This window comes from Myxocyprinus asiaticus, chromosome 3 (assembly GCF_019703515.2).
Source record: "Myxocyprinus asiaticus isolate MX2 ecotype Aquarium Trade chromosome 3, UBuf_Myxa_2, whole genome shotgun sequence".
NCBI lineage: Eukaryota > Metazoa > Chordata > Actinopteri > Cypriniformes > Catostomidae > Myxocyprinus > Myxocyprinus asiaticus.
The window spans coordinates 21,055,117-21,080,579 of NC_059346.1; the positions used below are offsets into that span (position 1 = coordinate 21,055,117).

The 25,463-nt window shown below is 35.4% G+C and overlaps 2 protein-coding genes across 4 annotated transcripts; both read right to left on the reverse strand.

Annotated features, from left to right (window-relative positions):
* zgc:64051 (leukocyte surface antigen CD53) lies at positions 1-7,597 on the reverse strand. Of its 3 annotated transcripts, XM_051665206.1 has the most exons (9): positions 7,429-7,597; positions 6,769-6,796; positions 6,276-6,353; positions 3,040-3,228; positions 2,835-2,909; positions 2,602-2,700; positions 2,413-2,520; positions 2,177-2,260; positions 1-1,842 (listed from the first exon to the last, which is right to left on the reverse strand). In XM_051665206.1, the coding sequence occupies exons 3-9, from the start codon at positions 6,330-6,332 to the stop codon at positions 1,774-1,776; spliced, it is 681 nt and encodes a 226-aa protein (XP_051521166.1). In that variant the 5' UTR covers positions 6,333-6,353; positions 6,769-6,796; positions 7,429-7,597; the 3' UTR covers positions 1-1,773. The 3 variants fall into 3 exon arrangements, with proteins under 3 accessions (XP_051521166.1, XP_051521158.1, XP_051521174.1); XM_051665198.1 differs by lacking the exon at positions 6,769-6,796 and having other exon boundaries at positions 7,429-7,596; XM_051665214.1 differs by lacking the exons at positions 6,276-6,353; positions 6,769-6,796; positions 7,429-7,597 and adding an exon at positions 5,360-5,479.
* A 4,475-nt stretch (positions 7,598-12,072) lies between these two features.
* lman2lb (lectin, mannose-binding 2-like b) lies at positions 12,073-24,000 on the reverse strand. The gene is made up of 8 exons (XM_051673686.1): positions 23,783-24,000; positions 23,282-23,400; positions 23,032-23,149; positions 22,856-22,938; positions 17,965-18,126; positions 17,627-17,741; positions 13,004-13,123; positions 12,073-12,909 (listed from the first exon to the last, which is right to left on the reverse strand). The coding sequence occupies exons 1-8, from the start codon at positions 23,979-23,981 to the stop codon at positions 12,767-12,769; spliced, it is 1,059 nt and encodes a 352-aa protein (XP_051529646.1). The 5' UTR covers positions 23,982-24,000; the 3' UTR covers positions 12,073-12,766.
* Positions 24,001-25,463: the final 1,463 nt, after the last annotated feature.

The following is a 25,463-nucleotide window of genomic DNA, read 5'->3' on the forward strand; positions in this document are numbered from 1 at the left end:
GACATATGACTGCTACTTCAAGCACAAATGAAAGACTTGAGCCATCAGTAGCTCTTTTATTGGTTCAGTAATGGAAGAAAACATTGATTAGAGGATTTATGCATATTTAAACAACATTTTAAATGATAGTTACTACAATGTTGCCCCCTTTTTTTTCTTTTCTTTTTTTTTTGTGCTCGTTATAGAGTCATTTTATGTGGTGGGTAGATAAATCGATATTACGAAAAACATTAATAGGCGTCTACATTTTTGTACTCTGGATCAGGCAAATAAAATAATTTTCTTTCTTTTTCCCTATATCTTTTAAGCAGCTTTTTTGCTCGAAGCACACATTACATTGATTCTGTTGTCCAGCTGCTCTGCAGAGGGGCAAAGTGCCACTTTTTCCCCATAAAGCCCAACATAAGATAATCAGTTTAAATCTCGTTTTCAGCTTTTGCACAAGGGCATGATTGCAAAAGGGTGAAAATTTAGATCAGTTTACAAGCCACCATTTTTCAGAGCAGAAAATCTTATGAATGATCAGTTATAGTTTAGCATATTTTAGGTGAATTGCAATAATGTATGTATAGTTACAAGGGGTGTTTGCGAAAAATGGTGTAATCTGCCGTGTACAGTTTTTTTTTTTTTTTTTTTTTTTTTTTTTTTAAGATGACTTTAAATTGTATTTGTTTCTATTTTTGTGTGATGGTTAAAGAACAAAATTATTTTAAAACAAACTCGATGTAAAGGAAATCTTAGTTTTTTTTGGTGTCCTAAATATTGTGGAGACAGGATTTTGTTTTAAAAATAAAACCATTGAATTCTGATGTCATGTTTCAAAGTTTAAGCTGTTGAAATCACACATTCATAACCAAAAGTCATATTCCTGCATTAACCATAAACAGTGTTAGTATTTGCCTTGTACAAAAAGGAGAGACAACATTTTCATTTTGTTTTAGATTAGTTTACATTTAGTCAGAAAAGAAATAAAATGCATAATTGCCGTGTTAGCATCATAAATTGCCTTTAAGTGGTGTGATCGTTAAATGAAGAGATTGTACATGTGGTTTACACATTGTGCATATTCTGGGTAATCAAATGGTTTCTTCATCACTTGCTACAGTTCAGTAAGTCAAGTTCCATAGGAAAAAAGAAGTGATAAGAAATTAACAGTTACATTGTCCAGTACACAAAAATGTGTCTGTGTAACAATTAAGCCAATTACAAGAACATAATCAACTCAACATTGCTTAGAATTATTAAGTGACAGAGGGAAAATATAATACTTAAGTAATATTAATAAGTAATACACTTTATATACAGTGCAATATGCAGTTAGATCTATGTGTGTAAAGAAGATTCATGATGGAAACCTTCTCTTATGCCATTTTTCATGCTTGACATTCAGACGTGCATGTGGGTGAATCCAGCCTCTAACACCCCCTAAGAAGTTTCCATTTAAGCTATTATGCTCAATGTAAAAATAATACTGCTGAACAAAAGAAGCGAATTTAGAACGAGTTCCACGGTAATGGTTTAACTGCTCTAATGACAATGCTTAATGTTAAAAAAGAAGTAAAAAGAAGAACTGACAATTGCAACACCATCAAAAACAAGAACAAAATGATGTTTTGGTAAATCACTCTGACAGTGATGATAATGCAGTTGTTGATTATCTGAAACTGAGTTGTTGTTTTTTTCATGGCAGTCTAACTGGATTTGATAGTAGATGACAATGGTTATTAACAATATAAACTCTGTAGAAGATGTCCTTGTGGCCCCAACTGTGTATCACTTGTATCCTAATCCAGATCGACTTATGTGGCAGAATAGGGTCATTGAGAAACACATACCCAAGACCTACAAAAAGAGAGGTTTATATTTATAGTCAAGCATCAAAGATACTTGTGCATTTATCATCCATACTACTTAGTTAATAGTTTTGTGTTGGTCTGAACCAAAGGTAAAACAACATACTGCTAAACGACACTGATGTCTTTCAAAGGTTATGTCAAGACAATTAGTCAACTTTTATTTAGCATTTATTAGAACCACACAACCTCTAAAATTGCACCTTAATGTCATGTGAGGACTAGTGCTGTCGATGACAACCACTTTTGATTCCTAGGTGTGGTGACAAGAAATAAAGCCTCATTTACACTTAAAAATTACGCTTAATTACCAATGTGTTTACCTCAATAAGGCAGACAACAATGACGGCAATCCCTGTGTTCAAGAGGTTGCTGTCAAACACATCCTTTAGCTTGTTGTAGCAACCCTAAATATAATAATCAAGATAATACAAACTGTATAACATTGATCATGATATGAAAATCTCCCTGACATTGTTTATACTGTAAAAAATTACATTTTTATTGTTTTGCTGCTTGGTTGACACAGGCTTAGAGAGGGATATGAGTGCTGTATTACCTGATCCCAGTATTGTGTTCCATTTTTTAGGCAGTGGTCGCTTTTGCAGCATGACTGTGGTACATGGTGCTCCCAGTCCTTATAGCTTTCGATACCACAGCATTTAAGCTGTTGTATTAGAATGTATTAGAGGCATAATGTAATTGAAAGAAAAAGAGAGAAAACTTATAATCTGAAATGGGCACTTACTCTCTTTTGCACAGTGTCCCAGTCATTTGTGTGTGTGACATTTTTTTCTTTGTATTTCTTTAAACTGCCAGTGAGATCATCCTTAATGAACTGGTCAATCTGCAAATTCAAAATTAGATTAGATGATTAAGTACAATCTGATTGATAATAACTATGTTGCTCATGAATAACCTGCATCCATATGCAACTCAGTGTTTGTTATCTATATTAGAGCATTCTAAGGTGTATCTTACCTGTTTCTCATACATGAGCAGAAGGCAGGCAGCAGCCAACTCAGCCAGCATTAGAATGAACAGCAGTATAAAGAACTAAATGAAACAAGTAGAGATGTTGAGTTTTATTAAAAGAACATAAACCTAGTTGACTTTAAAGAATTTGTACACAGATAAGTGATGGATGCATTGAATTGTTCTGCATACAGTTGTTTCCAAGACTCACAGATATTAGAAGGCAACGATTTTCCTTCAGAGCTCCAAGAAAGCCCAGGAAGGACACGCAGGAGATGATGATCCCTGTGATGAAGAGAGTGTTGGCTATGTTCAAAGACTGAAGGCTGGGTAGCAGGGAAGTGAACCTGGAGGATGTCATCAGATAGATTCCCAATGCAAAGACAGCAGCACCACAGATCTGAAATGATATGATAACCAACCAGAGGGGCTCAAATAAAAAATAGATCATAATACATAGTATATATACTGTATTTTTCATTATTAAAGCATTATAAATAAAGGCCCTTTCATTAACAATCTTTTCTTGTCTGAAGTTAAACCAGTGTTGGTAATATTGTTGGCTCCTGTATGATAAATTGTTTTTTTGTTTCCTCATATTTCATTTGTTGTGGATAAAAGCAAGTACTAAATAAATAAATGTAAGATGAATAATGAAAATGTAATTACAATAGATTAAAAGCACTAGTTATAAAACACTAAAGTACACATTAAAGGGATAGTTCACCCAAAAATGAAAATTCTCTCATCATTTACTCACCCTCATGCCATCCCAGATGTGTATGACTTTCTTTCATCTGCAGAACACAAATGAAGATTTTTTGAAGAATATTTCAGCTCTGTTGGTCCTTTCAATGCAAGTGAATGGTAGCCAGAAATCTGAAGGTCCATAAGTAATCCATAAAACTCCAGTGGTTAAATCCATATCTTCAAAAGTGATATGATAGGTGTGAGTAAAAAACAGATAAATATTTATATCCTTTTTTTACAATAAATCTCCACTTTCACTTTCAGATGTGAAAGTGAAACTAAACAGGCACCACATGTGACTAAGATGTGAAAGTGAAAGTGGAGATTTATAGTAAAAAAGGACTTAAATATTGATATGTTTCTTACCCACATCTATCATATCACTTTTGAAGATATGGATTTAACCTTTCACTTGCATTGAAAGGACCAACGGAGCTGAGATATTCTTTTAAAAATCTTTGCTTGTGTTCAGCAGAAGGAAGAAAGAGGGTGAGTAAATGATGAAAGAATTTTCCTTTTTGGGTGAACTATCCCTCTAAAGATATACTGTTTAAGTACATAACATGCATTCACCTGTTAAATGCACATTTTTGTGGCCCACATTTCTCATACAGGTTGTTCTGATACCTGCTGTTTCATGCATTTTAAAGCTAATATGTGTATTTTTAACACTTTAGGATCTGAAGGTGTTTTAAAGATTTCATTTTTCAGTGGCATGCCCAAAATTAAATACTTATAACATCGAAAAAACAAAGAGGGTCAATTTTGTATCATTTTAAAGAAAACTTTTCAAATTTTTTTAATTATATAGATTATGCTAAATTATGAGACTCTCTGCCTAATAAACTGCTGAAAATCCCCCCCAGAATGTATGATTTCTTTCTTATTTTTCTGATTTGACATTTTATATCTTGGGGTATAAATAATGTAGCTCTGAAAAACTGCTTTTGTTTTGTTCCCATCATGTCAACTGTAACTGGGTAAAAAAATTGCCCAGTAAAAATGTATCCTAGTGTCCAAAGGCCTCTCCAAACAAATAACACATAAAGATTGTACATAAGAACTAATTACACATAAAAATTTAATGAAAAAAGGTATGCTCTCTCTCCAAAGCATCAAATTGCAAGCGTAAAAACAAATTGCATGCGCACTGAACATTTTGTAAAGGTGTAAATCAAGTTGCAAGCATAAGAAAAAAATATTAGCAATACTTTAATGCTTTACATGAGTGTAATTCATGTGTTGTGAACAGGGTTGGGAGGGTTACTTTTGAAATGTATTCCACTACAGATTACAGAATACATGCTGTAAAATGTCATTTGTAACGTATTCCGTTAGATTACTCAAGGTCAGTAACCTATTCTAAATACTTTGGATTACTTCTTCAGCACTAGTAGATTTTTTCACTTGTTTTGACTATAAAAACTCTGCCAGTACAGTAAGACAAAATACACGTTAAAAATACATTCTCTGAAAAACCTAAATATCTTATGCAGTGTTGTTTCTAAAACAAGATAAATCAAATTGATCTTGTTTTAAGGATTTTTAGATATTTTTACAGGAAAACAATACAAAAATGATCAAGAATAAAATTTTTGCCCTAATATCAAAGGTCTTACTAGAAAAAAAGAAATTATGATCCAACATGAATTTTCTTGTTAAAAAATATGATCGTGCCTGGTAACGTGTGCATGTAAAATGGCTAGAAATAGCATTTTAGCTTAGCATAAAGCTGACAGTTTACACAAGGTTTATTTCTATTTCTTCTGCTCCAAACTTACTTCAAACTTACTTCTCTGTCTGCTCATATGAATGTAACACATCATAAGAAAGTGTTTCACCGATGTTCAGATGCACTTTGGATCGCATCATTTATATGTATAAATGTTTTCCATCTGAAAGGACTAAATATTAAATGAAACAAATGACAATAAAATGCAAAGTAATCTCTTCAGTAATCAAAATACTTTTTGAATGTAACTGTATTCTAATTACCAATGATTTAAATTATAACTGTAGTGGAATACAGTTACTGATATTTTGTATTTTAAATACATAATCCCGTTACATGTATTCCGTTACTCCCCAACCCTGGTTGTGAATCTGTAATTGTGTATTAACAAAGTAAATGTAAAAGTAAAAATTTTGCATGCAAATTTTTCTATCATGCTTGTAAATTTATTTACGCTTATACAAATCTTACTCTGCACATGCAAATCATTTGGGCACTATTTTACCTTCATAGAGTTAACTGTAAGTAAGCCATGTGTAACTTTTGCCCTATCAAAATGTCCCCCTGTTAGTTTGAACAACCGTCAAGCTCGGCACAGCAACATTGGCTTGACCAATAGTGTGAGTTTGGAGCGGGACTATCAGTTTGTGCAACCGATGTAAGAGCGGGGACGTTATCAGAGTTATCACTTTTAGTGATACTAGTGGCACAGAAATTACACAATTTATCTTAATGTTTGCATCATAAAAACACAGGGTAAATTGTCCCATTAAATTGCAACAGACAATTTATGTAATAATGGTTTTATGTGCTATTTACACTGAAATTTGTTATGTTCATGTTTCATGAAAAAGGCAAATAGACATTGTCTCTGTGCTTTTTCTCTACTGTGTGACAGAGATGAGTCATGGTGTTATATTAAATAGCAACATATATCATGTGACAGTCTGAAAATGGATACGTACAAAAAAGATGAAGTTCACCACACACATGGTGTACTTTAGGCCCTTCAGGCAGGACATCTTCCACAGTGTTGCTCAGTTCTGTAAGGTTTTCAAATACACATGAAGTTAAAATATTATCTCACACTTAAACCTTGTGTTCTTCTCCAAACTACTAGTATCCATGAAACAAAGAATACTGACTCGGTGAAGTCAGAAACCTCATTTCCTGTCTCAAAACTGAAAGAGGAACTGATATAACGGAGGACAGTTTGACACATGGCACTAAATGGAGCCTCATGAAGTGTTTTTCTGTTTGTGATGCATTTCCTGTGTTCCCATACAGCGACAGACAATAGTTCAATTATTTTCTGCAGTTTTCGGTGCGAACAGATACACATCTACAAGCATACAGAGATATATGAACTTATGTTTTTTTGGTTTTTACACAAACTATTTTCAGGTACAGAATAATTGATGAGTTCCCCACAATTCCATAAAGAGGAAGAGCTATTACCTCAGTTCCTCTTTTTCAATACTCCAAGCTGTGAATATACACATATACAATAAATGTAAACACATATTTAGTAACCATTAATTTGAATTTTGGGTATCTACCGTAATGTCTATTATGCGAGTGTGTGTGTAAATATATATGTAGTTTGCATGTCCTTTTGTGTCATATACTCCATCTAAAACTATTCTAAACAACATTTTACAAAACTTTTATAATTATAATGCATGCATTTTATTTGACATTATGGAATATTTGTACTGTTCATTTTTTTTAAAAAAATTTTATGTCACACCACTGGACCATTCAAAATTAACTAGTGAAGGCAAAATGGTGAAAAACGTAAGAGAAATACTGACTAAGTCACAGCACCTAAAATTTACACTTTCCCTTATACATTCATATACATTTTATTCTAAAATTTTAGAAGTTGTAAAAACAAAATCATACACGTTATGTGTCAACTACCCATATGCAGACTTCTAGATGTAACCAAAGTAATTTCATAGAACATGCACTAAAAGTCAGGAACTATATATGAAAAGACATACATGTAGATCATTTTGATCTCTCCATAAAAAACATAGTATATACTCACAATATAACTCATACAATCTATGGTTTAAAATAAATGGCATGTACTCAGTCATGTCATAATCTTACCTGGTTGATAAATGAATTATATAAAGGTCCTCCAATGAAGAATTATCCTCAATTAAGACAGTTGAACTCGCCCTTTTAACTCTGTTGATCTTAAAACTCTGTGTCACTGCCTGTGGGAGTGCATCAATTGTTACTTCCACTGTGCATGACGTTGTGTCTAACAGACAGTGCAGGGGTGTATAATAAGACAACTGACACAGAGAGGTGTGAAAAACATCAGCTGATGATTCACAGGCAGTAAATAACACATGCATGTGCCCAAAATAAATTTGTTGAAGAGAAACATAGGAAATAATTAAACTTACTCTATGTTTGATTGTTTCATTATTACAGGGCTGGTACAAATTAAAAGGTACAAAAACAAATGTGCACTATAGAATTAAATGTGATAAAATTAATCATTAAACTTCTTGAAACATTTTAAAACATTTGTTTTTTAGATGAAAGATAAATATTGTAAGAATAGTATAATAGTGCATTTGTAAATACAATTCACTTTTTTTTTTAATTAGCTATACTGCTATAAAACTTTTACCCTAAAGTTAGCCTACGTTTTCTGACAGAACCTAAAATAATATATAAATATAAATGTATACTTTAATAAAGTTTATGTTTAATGTTACCAAACAAGTCGGTAACTTCGACGCTGCGTCAGTAGCTGATGCTGTGGGAGCTCTTCCCAGGGGTGGTGACCTTGAAACCCTATACCAACACATCAATTTAATTGGCTGGTGACACTTGGCACTCCGCAACCAGAGCCAGACCATCAGAATTTTCCTCTTTCAGGGTTGATTTTATTTGCTGCCTACAGGCCATTCTTGAGATTTGCCTTCAAGGGGGTTACATTCCGGTTCAAGGTCCTACCCTTTGGGTTGTCCCTGGTCTCTCACACATTTACGAAATGTGTCAAGGCTGAGTGGCTGCTGTGTTACCTCTACAATTAGTTACTTCTAGCTCAATCGGAGGTGCAAGCATGCAAGCGTACAAGCAAAGAGACCTGTTGTTCGTGCATTGGGGCCTTAAAGGAATAGTTCACCCAAAAATGAAAATTTGCTGATAATTTACTCACCCTAAGGCCATCCAAGATGTATCTGAGTTTCTTTCTTCATCAAAACAGAATTTAACACTTTTAGGATTTCATTTCAGGCCTCTTCCTTTAAACAACGCAAGTGAATGTACTCCATTATTTGACAGTCCAAAATGCATATTTAGGGTGCATCAAAATAATCCACACGACTCCAGTCGACAAATAAAGTTCTTCTGAAAGCAAACGATTGATTATTTTGAGAAACAAAACAATACTTATTATATACTTTTTAACTATATTTTTGACAGTTTTTGATTTGGAGAATTTCAATCCATTTCTAACTGACCAATCATATATTTTGTTTATGCACATCTGTAATTGCCTTTCAATAAAATTAATATTTTTCCCCCTGTAACAGATGCACAAATCGTCGACATACAGACTCTGTACAGAATACATTTGACCCGATAAAATTTGCAATACTGTTAATTTTAATACTAAACAAGGTAACTGAAAGGATACTTCCCTGAGGCACACCTAATTCTTGTGTGTGTATATTCGACAATGTAGTTCCTATTCGGACGCAAAAAAGTCTATTCGATAAAATATTTGAAACGAAAATGGGTAAGTACCCTCTAAAACCCATTTCATACAGATCTTTTAAAATGCCAAATCTCCCAGTAGTATCATAGGCTTTCTCTAGATGAAAGAAAACTGCCACCGCATGCTCTTTTTTTGATAAAACCATTATGTACAAATTATTCCAGTCTTATGAGATGGTCTAAAGTGCTTCTTCCTCGTCTGAAACTACACTGGTAATCACTGATCTTATGGTCTTTCTCTAGCATCCACACATGCCGGTCACTGACCATTCTTTCCATGGTTTTACATAGGCAGCTGGTGAGGGATATAAGGCAGTAATTGTTTGAGTCTATATAACCTTTGCCCAGTTTAGGTATGGGTATGACTGTTGCTTCTTTCCAATAGGATGGTATTTCTCCTGGTTTCCAAACGGTGTTAAAATTGTCCAAAAGAATTAATAATACATTATGGGGTAAGTGCTTTAGGAACTGGTAATGAACTTTATCTGGTCCAACAGCAGTATCATTTGAGTTCTTTAAATCTTTAAGAAGCTCTTCCATTATAAAGAGCTGGTTGTGTGTCTCTGTGTTATCAGAAGAAAAGTCAAGTTGGTTCTGTTCCTGTTGTATCTTTATTTCTTGGAACTCAGGGAGACAGTTTTGTAGTGAAGAGTTCCTCTCAAAAGTCTCTGCAAGCTTGTTAGCAATTTCTTGTTTTATAGTTAATAAAGTGCCTTGACTCTTAATATGTCATATTTGTGATCCACCTTCTTTGCCCTTCATCTTTCGGCTCATGTCCCATTCTTTCTTTGTTGGTGCATGTGACGTTAAACTTGATACATATTTTTTCCAGCTTTGTCTTTTTGTTTCATTAATGATTCTACGTGCTTTGGACCTGCGATTTTTACATTTAATGAGGTTTTCTGTTGTTGGGTGTTTGTTAAACATCCTTTCTGCCATTTTCCATTCTTCTTTAGCCTTTTTGCAATTTTCATCAAACCATGGGTTAGTCTAATGGTATTGTTTTATTGATATTTTTGGAACAGCTTTTTCTGCTATTTCTATTAAAGTATCAGTAAACCTCTTTATTGGGTCATGATTTTCTTGGGGCGCTATGCTGAATTTCTCATAAAGTGTCTGAAAGGAGTACCAGTTGGCTCTTTTAAGATGCCATCTTGGAGTTCTTTGTTGGATTTCTGCTTCTGATGAAGTAACAATCAGAGGAAAGTGGTTACTCCCACACAGATCATCCCAAACTTGCCACGAGAAGTCGAGCAATAGCTCAGGCTCACATATAGTTAGGTCAATAGCAGAGTAGGTTCCATGTCCTGGATGCAGATAAGTGTACGAACCATCATTTAATATGCATAGATCATTATTATAGATAAGGTCCTCAATCATTTTGCCTTTTGTATTTGTGTAGCTTTCTCCCATAGTGGACTATGACTATTAAAATCTCCCATTAGGATGTATGGGGATGGCAACTGGTGTACCAATCTGTCCAAGTCATGTAATGCTACAGAAACATCAGGGGGTATGTAAATGGAGCACAGGGAAATGGCTTTATGGAGCGTTAAACGCACTGCTACTGCTTGCAAGTTTATATCTATTGGTATATGGCTGTGAATTATGTCACATCTAACTAATATGGCTGATCCACCCGAGGGGCGTTGCATATTTTGGCCAAATGCATTAAATATTGTATAGTTTTTTTAAGGTCAGTGGGCTACTTGGTACCAAGTGAGTCTCTTGAAGACAAAAGGCAATGGGATTATCAACAGCAGATAAACACTGCAGTTTAGCAAAGTTTACTTTGATCCCTTGGCAGTTCCACTGAATAATGTGATTTTTCATTCTCAAATAGGCAAAACCGGTACACGCCCTTTACTTCTGCATTTAGGAGATAAGCTACGGCTATGAGAGGTTATGTTGTCTTTCATTTCAATATCCTTTGAAATTTCAGTCTTTTGACATCTTCCTTGATTAACTTATGATAATTGTGTTCTTATACTACTTTGTGTCTTTTTCCCTCTTGAAGATTGGTTGTGTTCAGCTGACAGACTTTGTTCTTCAGTAACTTGGGTCTGACTTGATGTAATTAAGTCTTCTATTTAGCTGAGATAGAATTTTTGTTTATGTATTGTGGTTTGTCATTATTCACCCAGGTCAAGTCTGTCTGGCATTCAGCAGTGCTCATGATTGGTTTTACCACAGAGGCATAAGATTTCCTTACATTAAAGGCATATTAAGACTCCTCAACCACTCGGAGTGCTTCAACGTAGCTCACTCTCTCCATACATTTTACTCTCTGGATTTCCTCCTCTTTGATCCTGGATCCTTTGATGACTGGACAGACTTTTGATGAAGCTGAGTGATCAGCTGCGCAGTTGCTGCATTTTGCTGGTCTTGCACAGCCTGATTCATGCCCTTCCTCTCCACAGTTACAACATACTGACTTTTTACATCCTGCAGAGCTGTGGCCAAATTTTTGGTTAGTACTTTGTAATTTTAAGTAAGGTCTTCTTCACATGACAACTGGTAGTCAAGTGCATATAGGAGTCTCCATGCCCAAAATGAGAATTGTCAACACACACATTATCATTAGATATGTCATCAAAAAATACATTCATGAATTGCCAGAAATTACCAGGATGTAAGAAGGGTAATGTCATGGTACATACCAATCAGTTAAGAGAATCAGTGTTCAGTTAAAGATTGTTATATAAGGTGAAATGTAATGGTACTTAACGGTAAGTACTCGACAAGTATCTTCGTCCATGCTTGCTAAGTGAGTGTATGTACCAAGAAAGTACAAGCACTGTAAAATAGTGCTACCAACATGTCTATGATATTTATCAGCACATTATGGTTAGTAGATAGAAGGTGTGGACAGGGAAGGAAAACATACAAATGAAGGTTTATCACAGAGTGGTTAAATCATGTAAACAAACCTACTTAAAAGTATGTTAAAGCTTAAGCTTAAGGACATTCAGTTTAGTGAAGTTTTGGAAACGGGACCACATACAACAAAAGACAACAAATTTCAAAGTACACATTTATTACAAAAAATGGAGTTTGGGAAAATGTCTTTCAATAATTGATGATTATTGCTATCTGTTAAGAACAGTACAGCTGGCCAGCATTATGAAGCCATGGATGAAAATAAAATTTAATAAAGGGAATAAAATTCACAAGATTAAAGCAGAAATGCTTACAGCTAAGAGATGACAGTAACAACTATTTATTTTAGACTGGTCACCAATATTCAATATTAGGTATTTCCGCAGTGGTATTACAGTAGACAACCTGAGTATATAGCAATTTGTTTAACTATTCCGCCTCTGTAAATGCTGTCACACATAAATTTCAGTGTTAAGGGTCAAAGGCCAAGGTCAGTGTAACTGGTTAGGTACAAAATTACAGTGAACGCACAAAGAATATGAAGAAAGAGTCTTTCACAACACACTCTCTCACTTTCTCCAACAACAGACACTCTTTCAAATACTTTTTAAAAAAATTTTGAGAGATGATGGTGAAATCACAATTGAGGTGGTCGGTTTCCACTTGTAGAGGTCAGGTATGGCTTTTAGTTTAGCTTTGGCTTTCAGTTCCTTTCTGTTGGTGGCAGGGGTGAGGACCAAAAGCGGTCCTCCATTGTTTGCAAAAATGCCAGTCACACTAATGACGGATCTCTCATCCCGTTTCCTTCCTGACACTTTCTTCAGTTTGCTCAGTAGAAGCGCTTGCGGCGGTTTTCTTTATAGCGACTATATACAAATAGAACAGCCACAACTAAAACGACCAGCCCAACGACGGAGAAAATGAAGAGAAAGAAGATGGTGAGAATACTCCTTCCTTCATCCTCCACCACAACTGAGAAAAGAAAACATTTGTAAGATTCAGTCATCTGTGCTCCTCAATAAAATATCACATTGAACATAAGTTACAATCTTGAATAACTGTATACCATTAAAGTCTGCTCTGTAGTCTACACTAGGCAAAGTGATCTCCTGCTGGTCCTCTTCCTCTTCAGGACTGTGTTCCACTGTAAGCTCATACAACTTGAGGGAGATCAGGTCATGGTTATCTAGAAAAAAAAAAGAAAGAAAACAAAGTGCAATAAAAGTGCAGAAAAATCTAAAAAACAAACAGTTTTTTTTCTCTTAAAAAAAAAAACAAAAGCATTTGGAGACAGGTTGCACTAACATGCTGTGCAACACGAAAAAAATATTTAGTTTAAAATTTATTGAGAGTTAATTGTACTTGTTTAAACCTTTTTTATCAGTCAAATCCAGAATTTGAGATGTGGAGCCCTTGAACCAGTTAAAGTTACAAAAATTGCTATTGTAAATATGAACTTTTCCCCTATTTTTTCTCTTTGTTTTGTCTTTTTTTGTGGATTTTCTCCCCAATTTGGTAAGCCCAATTTCCAATGCGCTCTAGGCCCTCGTGGTGGCGTAGTGACTCACCTCAATCCGGGTGGCGGAGGATGAATGTCACTTGCCTCCGCGTCTGAGACAGTCAATCTGGGCATCTTATCACGTGGCTTGTTGAGCGCGTTACCGCGGAGACCTATCGCATGTAGAGGCTCACGCTATTCCCACAGCATCCACGCACAACTCACCACGCACCCCAATGAGAGCGAGAACCACATTATAGCAACTACGGGGAGGTTAACCCAACGTGACTCTACCCACCCTAGCAACCGGGCCAATTGGTTGCTTAGGAAGCCTGACTGGATTCACTCAGCACACCCTGGATTCAAACTAGACGAGCTCATCCTGAGTTTGCTTGACATAACAGGCCACAAGCTGGAAATTGATTGAGCTCACAGAGTCCCGGCTCGCAGATCGGCTGAGGGAGACAGGCCCCGGATCAATTCTGGCCAAATTTCTGAGATCATCCAATAAAGAAATTGTATCCAATAAAGAAATCGTGTTGTACGAGGCGAGGAGCAAAGGAAAGCTTTCTTGGAAGAACCACAGCATTTTCTTGTTTCTAGATCATTTAAAGGAATGCAAGAAACTCTTACATCAATGGAAGATCGCTTTTGCTCTGATATTTCCGGCCAAATTGAGAATAGATACTAAGGATGGCTGCAAAATATTTACATGCCCACAACAAGCATTGTCTTTCATTGAGTCAATGGGTGAGTAAACCATTTGGTGACTTTCATATGGCCCCCGAGTGGGCTGTCTCATTGTACATATTCTTGACTGTCTGAGGAAGCTGGGCGCCATTTTTGTTTCTTTTTGTGTGGATTCCGCCAAGCAGCTGGAGATTGTTTTGTGGAATAACACTCCTTCAAGGAACCTTTTGCATCAACGAAGGGAACCTTTTACACTGAAGTTCCCGGCCAAATTGAGAATAGATACTAAGGATGGCCACAAAATATTTACATGCCCACAACAAGCAATGTCTTTCATAAAACCAATGGACTGAGGAAGTCATGGTGTTTCTGACGTGGCTCCAAGTGGGCTGTCTCACTGAATATACTCTTGACCGTCCGAAGAAGCCTTTTTTGTTTCTTTTTGTGCTGGTTCCGCCTTGCGGCTGGAGTTTGTTTTGTGGAATAACACTTCTTTGGGACAGCTGTGGATGAATCTGCTCATTCTTGGTGCTTATGCCTCCTATTGGGTGGAGTGTGTTTTGTGGAGTATATTTTGCAGGACATTGGAATGATTACGTCATTTGCTGCACTTATGAAACAGCCGGCTCACTGAACATTCATTTGACTGTCGACTAATATATATATATATATATATATATATATATATATATATATATATATATATATATATATATATATATATATATATTTATATTATTTTTATTTTTTTGTGCTGGTTCCGTTAATGGCTGGAATTTGTTTTGTGGAGGAACACACCTTCGAGACAGTTTTGTGAATGAATCTACATGTTTTTTGTGTTTATTCTGCCTGTTGGCTGTAATTTGTTTTATAGATTATCTTTTGTTGTGTAATTCTGTCTCACAAAATTTGTATAGATGCACCGGATCCGAAGGCAAAGTTGTTGTGGGGACTCTCGTAGGTGTACATGGACTGTCTGAGTTTAGAGTGATGGATGCCGGTTGGCGCTGTTGTGCACAGGGTTAATGCGCATGTTTTTCTTTTTTCTGTTTGTTTGGTTCGGGGGGAAGTCCGGGGTTTGATTGTTGCACTAATGGGGAATGTGGTCTTTATCATTTTATTTTTGACACACAATCTATTTTTTCAAAATGTACGTCAAAATGTCAAATGTTAATATGAGTGGATTATCTCTCTCCACGTGGAATGTGAATGGGTTGGGGCACCCCATAAAAAGAAAGTAGGTTATTTCTTTTCTTAAACGTAAGAAATATGATATTGTGTTTCTTCAAGAAATGCATATTTCCCCGCAGGAAGCTGAAATATTTGGGAAGATATGGGGTGGACATGTTTTCTTTAGTGCTGGCTCAAATAAGAGCAGGGGGGGTCATTACATTGATAAATAAACATCTACAATTCAAATGTCTCAAACAGATTAATATTTACGCACCTAATGTTGATGATCAGGGCTTTTTTATAGATCTTGAAGAGATGTTGCAAGCCGCTGGCACCCCTCATGATACAATATTGGGAGGAGATTTTAATCTTTTGATGGATTCACTCCTTGTTCATAGCAAAGCAAATGTGTGCAAGCCCCCTAGAGCAACATTGATGCTTCACAGGATGTGTAAAAACCTTGGTCTTACAGATATTTGGAGACTTTTGAACCCATCTGGTAGGGATTATACATTTTTTTCATCAGTCCATAAGATTTATTCTAGAATAGACTTTTTTTTATTTATTTATTAATTTTTTTATCCAAGTCCCTCATTTAATCTGTTGTGGATTGCTCAATTGGAAACATCTTAGTCTCAGATCACGCCCTGGTGAGTTTAGTGGTGTTGCCACATACAGAGAAATAAATCATATAGTTGGCGCTTTAATGTATCCCTTTTGCAAAATGCTGATTTCCAACAAATATTAAAGGCTGAAATCAATGTTTATATGGAGACCAACTGGTCCTCAGTATCACTGAGGCACTTAAGGCGGTTCTTAGGGGTCGGATCATACAGTATGCCTCATTCATCAAAAAATCCAAAGCACAAGAACTTGTGGAGTTGGAAGAGAATATTAAAAGTACCGAGACAGAACTGAAGCACCGAATGTTGTCTGATGGCCTCAGAGAACTGACCTGATTGAAATACAGATATAATACTATTTTGTCACAGAAGGTGGAGTTTTGGTTATTTAGGGCAAGACAGTCATATTTTGAGTCGGGGGACAAAGCAGGGAATCTTTTGGCTAGATATACACTACCGGTCAAAACTTTTGAAACACTTGACTGAAATGTTTCTCATGATCTTAAAAATCTTTTGATCTGAAGGCGTATGCTAAAATGTTTGAAATTAGTTTTGTAGACAAAAATATATTTGTGCCACCATATTAATTTATTTCATTATAAAACTAAAATGTAATAATAAAAAAAAAAAAAAAGTTTTTGAAATTGATGTCTTGGACCAAATAATAAAGAAAAGCAGCCAATAAGTGCCAACATAGATGGGAACTCCTTCAATACTGTTTAAAAAGCATCCCAGGGTGATACCTCAAGAAGTTGGTTGAGAAAATGTCAAGAGTACATGTCTGCAAATTCTAGGCAAAGGGTGACTACTTTGAAGATGCTAAAATATAACACAGTTTTGATTTTTGTAATTTGTTTAGTCACAACATCATTTCCAAAGTTCCATTTATGTTATTCCATAGTTCCATAGGACAATATTTATAAAAATTGGGTTCTGACTAGTGTTATGATTGGCAGACAAGTTATTTTAAGGGGTTGGAAGTCGGACAGAGCGCCATCATTTCTGGAGTGGTGTGTGGAGATGGGGAGGGTGGCAGCTTTTGAAGAAGGGGTATCTAGATGATTGGGAAATTTTGACTTGTTTGTGGGAAAGTGGGGCAAATATCTGCCGTTTTTGAAGGGCTCTAGGGGAGGGCCATTGGAGAGAGAGGTGTAGTTGTTATGTGTGTGATTATTATTATTTTAATTTTTTTGCGTGTGTCCTTGTGGGACCACTGGGGTGTTCTTGTGTGTGGGGTTGGGGATAGGGAGGAGGGGGAGGTAAAAGAGGGGGTTAAGCGTTGATTCTGTTTGTATATGTTTTTGCTTTTATTTGTTTAATATATGAATCAATAAAAAAATTTAATCACAAAAAAGAACAAATTATCCCTCCAGCCTCATTTTCTCGCCAATGGGCATAGCCTCACATACTTGAATAAAACAGGCAGACACAGAATTGCCTACTACGGCTAGAGGAGAAAATATATTGAACGAACTGATTGAAATCTAGTTTAATACCTCAAAAGATGCCATCTACATTTGTAAAATGTAGAATTGTCCCAACATGTCTGTGGCAGCTTGCATTATCTTGCATTATATAATTTGAATATGTTGCTCTGTAGAAATGCCCATAATAATACTAAATTATTTACCCATATGAAAAGAATGTATTTCATAAAATATTATTCCATAATCTGCATCTTTATGAGATTTCTCAAGGTCCAAACCTGATAAGTCTCCAGTGGCTGACGAGACTCCAAAGTAGTAACCTTGTGGGATTCTCACCCCAGGGATATCCAGACAATCCTTCCACTCTTGCTTCCCCTCGACATCTGTCATCACCTGACAGAAAGAACAGGAAATTTAGGTGAATATGGAACTTTGGTAAGGCTGCTTTCTCAAACATGTCTGACTAGTCCATCCAAAATCATCCCTTAAAAGATCAATAGAATTCCGTCTATGCCTCGTCTTTGAGTATCAGCATGGCAGTATAACGGGATGAAATGTCTATGTGTAATATTCTTTGGCTGCAGAAAGAAACAAGGAATGCAAGAATATCTCTTACTATGAGTCTGTTTTTCACGTATCTGATCAAGATGAAGGTGTCTTGTTCTACATTGCGAACATGGGCAGAGCAGCCACCAAGATCAGTAGTCCGTCCATCACGGTCATGATCATATGCAACACTACCATTCCCCACCATGGCAGAGATGAAAGGAAAGGTTCTCTGTCAGTCAGAGAGAGAGAGAGAGAGAGAGAGAGAGAAAGTAAACATGTTAAAATAAATATTTCTCACTTATATGGGGCATGCAATTTTACTAATTTCATTATGACACAATGATATAACTTAATTTACACTAGGGCTGTGCAATATAGACCAAAAAAAAAAAAAGATTATATATTTTATCTAGAACATATCTTGTTATTAGCCTATTTAACATAAGTGTCTTATTCTCACACCACTGGAAAAATATTTTTCAGTTTATTAACCCTTAAATCATGGGAATTTCACCAAACACTCTTACATATTCGGGTCTTTATAGACCAGGCACGCATATCTATCAAAAATGGATCTACAAAATTCCAAGATAGTGTAAAATTTTTAAAATATTTTCAAGACAATTAGAAAATAATAAAATAAATTTTGATGTTTTATTTTTCATTTATCAAAGAGATAATGCAACAAATCAAGACAAATCTAGAACAGGATTCATTACTTTCACACAGAAATTTTATGAGACGCAATTGGCTGTCAAACACATATTGAGGTACACACAACATATAAGATACACATAAACTACAAATAAGTTACACATAAGTATTTTCTCAGGCACTTATTAAGTCTAAATAGATGCACAACTTACATCATTTCAATAGTACACCCAAATGACAATAGCCAAATCATACTGTTCATGCCTGCTATAGTTTACTTCGATGTTGTTTCTTCATTAAATATCAATATTAAATATAAATCAATTAAGTCAATCACTTGAGTAAGAAATAGCATGTATATGACACAGATAATTCACCATTGTTGCAAAAAAAAAATCTACATGTATTTATTTGTATAGATATAGTTCTAATTTCTCTTGAAATAAACAAATAAATAGATATCCTGTGACAGTAAACTTACATAGAAATAATCATAAAAAGTATAATTTATGGTAGTGTAAAAAAAAACACAACACTTTTACCTACCAAGGGTCTCCAATGACCCTACACACTTTTGATACTTAAAACCAATAATTCTTTTTTTTTTTTTTTTTGTCAAACTATTTATAAGAGATACAGTTGTGCTCAAAAGTTTGCATACCCTGGCAGAAATTGTGAAATTTTGGCATTGATTTTGAAAATATCAATCATGCAAAAAAAGTATTTTATTTAAGGATAGTAATCATATGAAGCCATTTATCATCACATAGTTGTTTGGCTCCTTTTTAAATCATAATGATAACAGAAATCACCCAAATGGCCCTGATCAAAAGTTTACATACCCTTGAATGTTTGGCCTTGTTACAGACACACAAGGTGACACACACAGGTTTAAATGGCAATTAAAGGTTAATTTCCCACACCTGTGGCTTTTTAAATTGCAATTAGTGTCTGTTAATAAATAGTCAATGAGTTTAATAGCTCACACGTGGATGCACTGAGCAGGCTAGATACTGAGCCATGGGGAGCAGAAAAGAACTGTCAAAAGACCTGCATAACAAGGTAATGGAACTTTAAAAAGATGGAAAAGGATATACAAATATATCCAAAGCCTTGAAAATGCCAGTCAGTACTGTTCAATCACTTATTAAGAAGTGGAAAATTCGGGGCTCTCTTGATTCCAAGCCAAGATCAGGTAGACCAAGAAAGATTTAAGCCACAACTAACAGAAGAATTGTTCGGGATACAAAGAAAAACCCACAGGTAACCTCAGGAGAAATACAGGCTGCTCTGGAAAAAGACGGTGTGGTTGTTTCAAGGAGCACAATACAACGATACTTGAACAAAAATGAGCTGCATGGTCGAGTTGCCAGAAAGAAACCTTTACTGCGCCAATGCCACAAAAAAGCCCGTTTACAATGTGCCCGACAACACCTTGACACGCCTCACAGCTTCTGGCACACTGTAATTTGGAGTGACGAGACCAAAATAGAGCTTTATGGTCACAACCATAAGCGCTATGTTTGGAGAGGGGTCAACAAGGCCTATAGTGAAAAGAATACCATCCCCACTGTGAGTGGCCATCACAGCCTCCTGACCTTAATATCATCGAGCCACTCTGAGAAGATCTCAAACGTGCGGTTCATGCAAGACGACCAAAGACTTTGCATGACCTGGAGGCATTTTGCCAAGACGAATGGGCAGCTATACCACCTGCATATTTGGGGCCTTATAGACAACTATTACAAAAGACTGCACGCTGTCATTGATGCTAAAGGGGGCAATACACAGTATTAAGAACTAAGGGTATGCAGACTTTTGAACAGGGGTCATTTCATCTTTTCATTGTTGCCATGTTTTGTTTTATGATTGTGCCATTCTGTTATAACCTACGGTTGAATATGAATCCCATAAGAAATAAAAGAAATGTGTTTTGCCTGCTCACTCATGTTTTCTTTAAAAATGGTACATATATTACCAATTCTCCAAGGGTATGCAAACTGTAGACTGAGGAAAACTAAAGAGTTGTGGGCACAAATCCATAAAATGGATGAGGTACAGGGGGGAAATTAGGTCCCGGGTCTCTAAAGACCCGAGGTATGCGTTTAAGGGTCAAGAATAAACCTAACCTAACTTATGCAATTTTGCTTCTCAGGTAATTTTTGTACGAATTTTTGTAGGGGTGGGTAAAAATATAGATTTCCTGATGCATCATGATCTTCATTTGAACGATGTCTATATCGATTCTTAAATCCGAAGATCAATCTTTTACTCTATGCGCAACCTTTACTACAATGAGAGGAAATCACTTGCATTTGCAACCAAATTTCACGCAATGCAACTAAATTTTTTTTATTTTTGGCAACTGGCTGGTAAATGTTCAGATTTCAATCACTAGTGAATGAATTGTGGTGAAGTATTCAGCAGCGAGATCCTTTCACTGCATGACATGATGAGAGTAAAAGTTGTTCCATTAATGTGTGCCAAAGACGAGATCCAAGCAACCCATTTGTCAATTAACAGTCTCTTTTAATACCGTTTCTGTTCTTTACAGTCAGTTGTTGATCAAAAACAAAAAGAGACATTTAATTCTAATCATGCATAGCACAGATGAGATAAAGCCATTTGAGTCTCTCTCGTTATCATGCACTCATTTACAGATGCTCTTTACAGAAATGCCGGTTTCCCTAAAGAGACAGTACCGGTTTTTAGCACGTGTTCAACAAATCAATGGAAATACTTGTAAATAGTATAAATTATGCAATTAAACAATGAACATGTAACTATATATATATATATATATATATATATATATATATATATATATATTTTTTTTTTTTTTTTTAATTGAATAACGTGTATCTATATTGTGCATATTGTATTCTGTACAGTGTATGTTATTATTTGTATATTGTGTTTTGTGTAATTATGTGTATATTAGACTTTAAATTGTGTTGTGTTAATTTGATGTTATTGTAAATTGGTATATGTCTCATCACTGTCACGACTGCTATGTTGATCGGAACTGCACCCAAGAATTTCACACACCACTGCACTTGTGTATATGGCTGTGTGACAATAAAAGTGATTTGATTTAATTTGATGCAATATAATATTATTTTTATTGATTGAATACATTGATTTATTCATTTTTAAAAAGCTAAAATGTGACCAAAATGGTGAAAAAATAACTAGTAAAATTAATATTTTCATAACCTACCTAGCTAGAAGGTCCTCTGTATAATTAACAGCATTAGCTGGGAGAGAATTTATTTCATATGTAAGCAAAAGGGACATTATAAATGAAATATACCCATATGAATCGATATTGATTCAAAATCAGAATCAAACCGAGAGCTTGTGAATCGGAATCAAATCAGGAAATCTGTATTAATACTCAGCCCTTCATTTTTAGGATGTTTTCATAGATCATCATAGATTTTATTATTTTTATTCTGTAAGGAAATGTGATTAAGAAAAACATTTTTGCAGTGTAAAACACTATCTGACATCATCAGATCGCAGCCTTTTTTAAATAAATAAAACGTGCAACATGTAAGCTTATGGTGCCATCACGAGGAGACTACAGTTTCTATTGTGAATGACAGGTTTTATTCATTCTTCTAAATACAGCTAATTATTAACTTTCGCTGTTTCGGTCATATTCATTTATGTATATCAGCAACCATTTGATGATTGTTGTAGATTTTTTACACCATGAAAATAGCTTGTATTTGACCAAAATTCAATTATCATCAGCAAGCTAACAGAGTAATATGTATTATGGTTTCAAAATTAAAGTTCCTTTAGAAATATGTACAAAAGAACCTGGCGTCGTCCTCATTTCCTGTTCTTTCCGACAACAATTGTGAAGTAGCATAATTACGATAACACATGAAGGCAGCATTATATTTTTTTAATGCATTATCTGAGTTTATAATCAGTCTTTTCAGCTCATTACTTGGCCAGCTGGTGTCGCCAATTCACACACACCAGCAAAAGAGTGCGTACGCACAGTGAAGAGCGTGTGGACAGTGGGCACATATTTACGGCAAGTTTATTTTGTAAAAATTCCGATGTTTGCGTGGGAAATTGCAAAAACACATTTCAATGTGCATTTTGTGCATACGCAACGCTTATACATTGGGCTCCTGGTGAGTGTGTGATATATGAACGATAGATATTTAGTGTTAAAGCCGACATGATGTATCCATTGACATATAAGGAGCAGGATATGACATGCAAAGTAATCTTGTGTACTTGTGTAGTTCATTTTGTTCTTGTAAAATTTAGTGGTGACATACCTCATGCTGCTTGTCATCATTGGGATAAGTGTCTACAAAAACACTCAGACCAGTAAAAAAGTTTATGTTTCCAAACACTGGACCTAGAGAAAACCACAAAGAACAAAAAAACCTCATGGTCATACCAATATTTTAACAACTTTTTAGTGATGATTAAAATAATTATGCTATCTTACCAATTTGCATTCTTTCTTTGGTCAGCCATATTGCAAGACCATCCCCGTTCAGGTTCTTCTTACCCTCACCATGGACCTTAAATTGCACTCGCAGTTCCCAGTCCCTAATGTAACAGGGCTACATACAGAAACACACTGAGAAAAAAGCCTTCATAATTGCCTATTACACACTTTACGGACCTCTTTGTCTGATAGGCTGCTGCTCTATATTCAGCCAATATTCCATGGTGATGTTTTCATTTAAACTCACAATACGACTCCACACAGCTCCTTGTCTGCTCTGCAAGTCTGGTGTCAGTCGTATGTGTTCAGGCATGATCATGGTGTTTCCCATCAACTCCCAGTGTGAGGAGCTGGCAGAACCCAGTCCTGCGTACATCCAGTCAGAGAGAATTCAGATATCATAGTAAAGGCAAGGTTCAAAGTGAGAATCAAATCAACAGAAAGACATACACCGATTTTTCATTTTTATTATTATTATTTAGCCTAAATCGTCTGAAACTGAAATCAAAGCAATAAACTGTCCTGTACTTCCGCCCCATGGACGTATATAAGTAAATCACTGCAGTTGACAAATCACTCAGCCCCTCTATCATGAAAAGGTGAAAGCTCAGCAAAAAAAAATTAAGAACCCAGGAATGACCTAATAATAAACCAGTGGTCACACCAAAGTCTTTCTCCCTATCTAGTTGATTTTCTGAAACAGGTGTCACTTTTGGCAGGAAACCGGTTTAACGTCATTGACGCTTACCTTGGTATGGTTTACTCAGCGAATACTCCCGCTTGAGAAATTCATAGGCGTTATCTTCATAGCTGTTTTCTCCATAACTAATTGAAAAAGCGAGTATTAAAACTAACAGTGCAGATAATCTAATTTTGTTTGCCAGACTGTAATTATTCATTATTGTCATGTAAATATTCCAGTTAAACTTCTTTGCGATGGTCGCCATTTTTCCTCGCTCACCTTAAAACGTCCGCCCCTTGTCGCTATTGGTCTATTTGCATTCATGCGCTGAAATCATTTGTTCACAAAAATGCCAATCACTTTTTTGACCAATCACAGTTTTCTACTCAATTTTGTGCGTTACATGGTGTGGATGTGGGCCAATAAAAAAGAACATGCTCAGGCTTAAATTTTTTTGTTTTTTTTTGTTTTTTTTGCGTTAAGCCCTTTAAAAAAAATAAATAAATAAATAAATAAATAAATAAATAAATAAATAATAAAAAAAAATGTGTACTGTAGTTCAGTTATGGATTAGTACTTTTATTTACAGACACACATAAACATTTTTTTTTTCATAAAACCCATTGTTAATAACAACACTGAACACAATCTAGATATAGCATGATTTTATCCAATACAATATATCTTTAAACGCTTTTCAAATTCATTTTAAAATAATAAAAACATCTCAAATCTAACTCGTTAATGTATTTTGCAAATTTGCTTGTAACATAAATATGTTAAATCTTAATTTGAAAATCTAAATCGTAAATGTAACGCTAAATAATATCTGTGTATAATTTACATACCTAAACTATTATTATGCAAATTGTAACACACACTAGGCAAAATCTCTGCTTATGCTATAGCATCTTTGGTCACGCAAATTGTTTAGCGGATATGCAAATTTTGTCATCCAATGGCATATGAAGCTGAAAGCAGAAATCAGCAGGTCAGAGAAATAATGACACTGTCCTGACACTTTGCATGGAGTGACCTTAAATGGCCTCAAATCGACCGGTAAGCTTTAATGTGTTTACTTTAATGTTAAGCCTAACTCGCAATACCTCTTGCTGATGTTTTTTTTTTTTTTTAATCATTAACTCTATTTAAGGTTGATGTTTGCAGAAAGGTTGATGTCTGCTTCCCTACACTAAAGTTTCTTTAGTGAGTTTGGTTACCCCCATTACCCACTGCTATTCAGACAATTTACTGCTACAGTCAGAAACGAATAATGCCACATGTAATATGCGGTTATTTTTATGAATACATCTAAACGTGTTTGACAGTTAGCACTGTCTGTAGTTCACTTTACTCGCCACCAGAGGTCACCTGAATTCTAAGGATTGTTTTCACATAGTTTACACGTTAGACTTTTGTTAATAAACTCTGCATACAGATCCTCACTTCTGAAGTGGATTACCTCAGTGGAATACCAAATCCTGACATTGTCCCAGATCCAGACTTAAAACTGAATTGAACTCATTCCTAGAAGTCGTGATGACCTCGTGTGCCTTAAAGGGATAGTTCATCCAAAAAGGAAAATTCTCTCACCATTTACTAACCCTTATGCCATCCCAGATGTGTATGACTCTTTCTTCTGCTGAACACAACGGACATTTTTAGAAGAATATCTCAACTCTGTAGGTCCATACAATGCAAGTGAATGGTGACCAGAATTTTGAAGCTCCAAAAAGCACATAAAAGT

Excerpts from the sequence above, each read along its gene's own strand:
- zgc:64051 (XM_051665206.1), bottom strand. The coding sequence starts at position 6,332 with ATGTCCTGCCTGAAGGGCCTAAAGTACACCATGTGTGTGGTGAACTTC. Across the intron at positions 2,910-3,039 it reads ATCGTTGCCTTCTAATATCT|TTCTTTATACTGCTGTTCAT; the intron begins GTGAGTCTTGGA and ends TGTTTCATTTAG. Across the intron at positions 1,843-2,176 it reads TTGTTGTCTGCCTTATTGAG|GTCTTGGGTATGTGTTTCTC; the intron begins GTAAACACATTG and ends CTCTTTTTGTAG.
- lman2lb (XM_051673686.1), bottom strand. The coding sequence starts at position 23,981 with ATGGCGACCATCGCAAAGAAGTTTAACTGGAATATTTACATGACAATA. Across the intron at positions 23,401-23,782 it reads GCTGAGTAAACCATACCAAG|GACTGGGTTCTGCCAGCTCC; the intron begins GTAAGCGTCAAT and ends GGATGTACGCAG. Across the intron at positions 22,939-23,031 it reads CAAAGAAAGAATGCAAATTG|GTCCAGTGTTTGGAAACATA; the intron begins GTAAGATAGCAT and ends GGTTTTCTCTAG.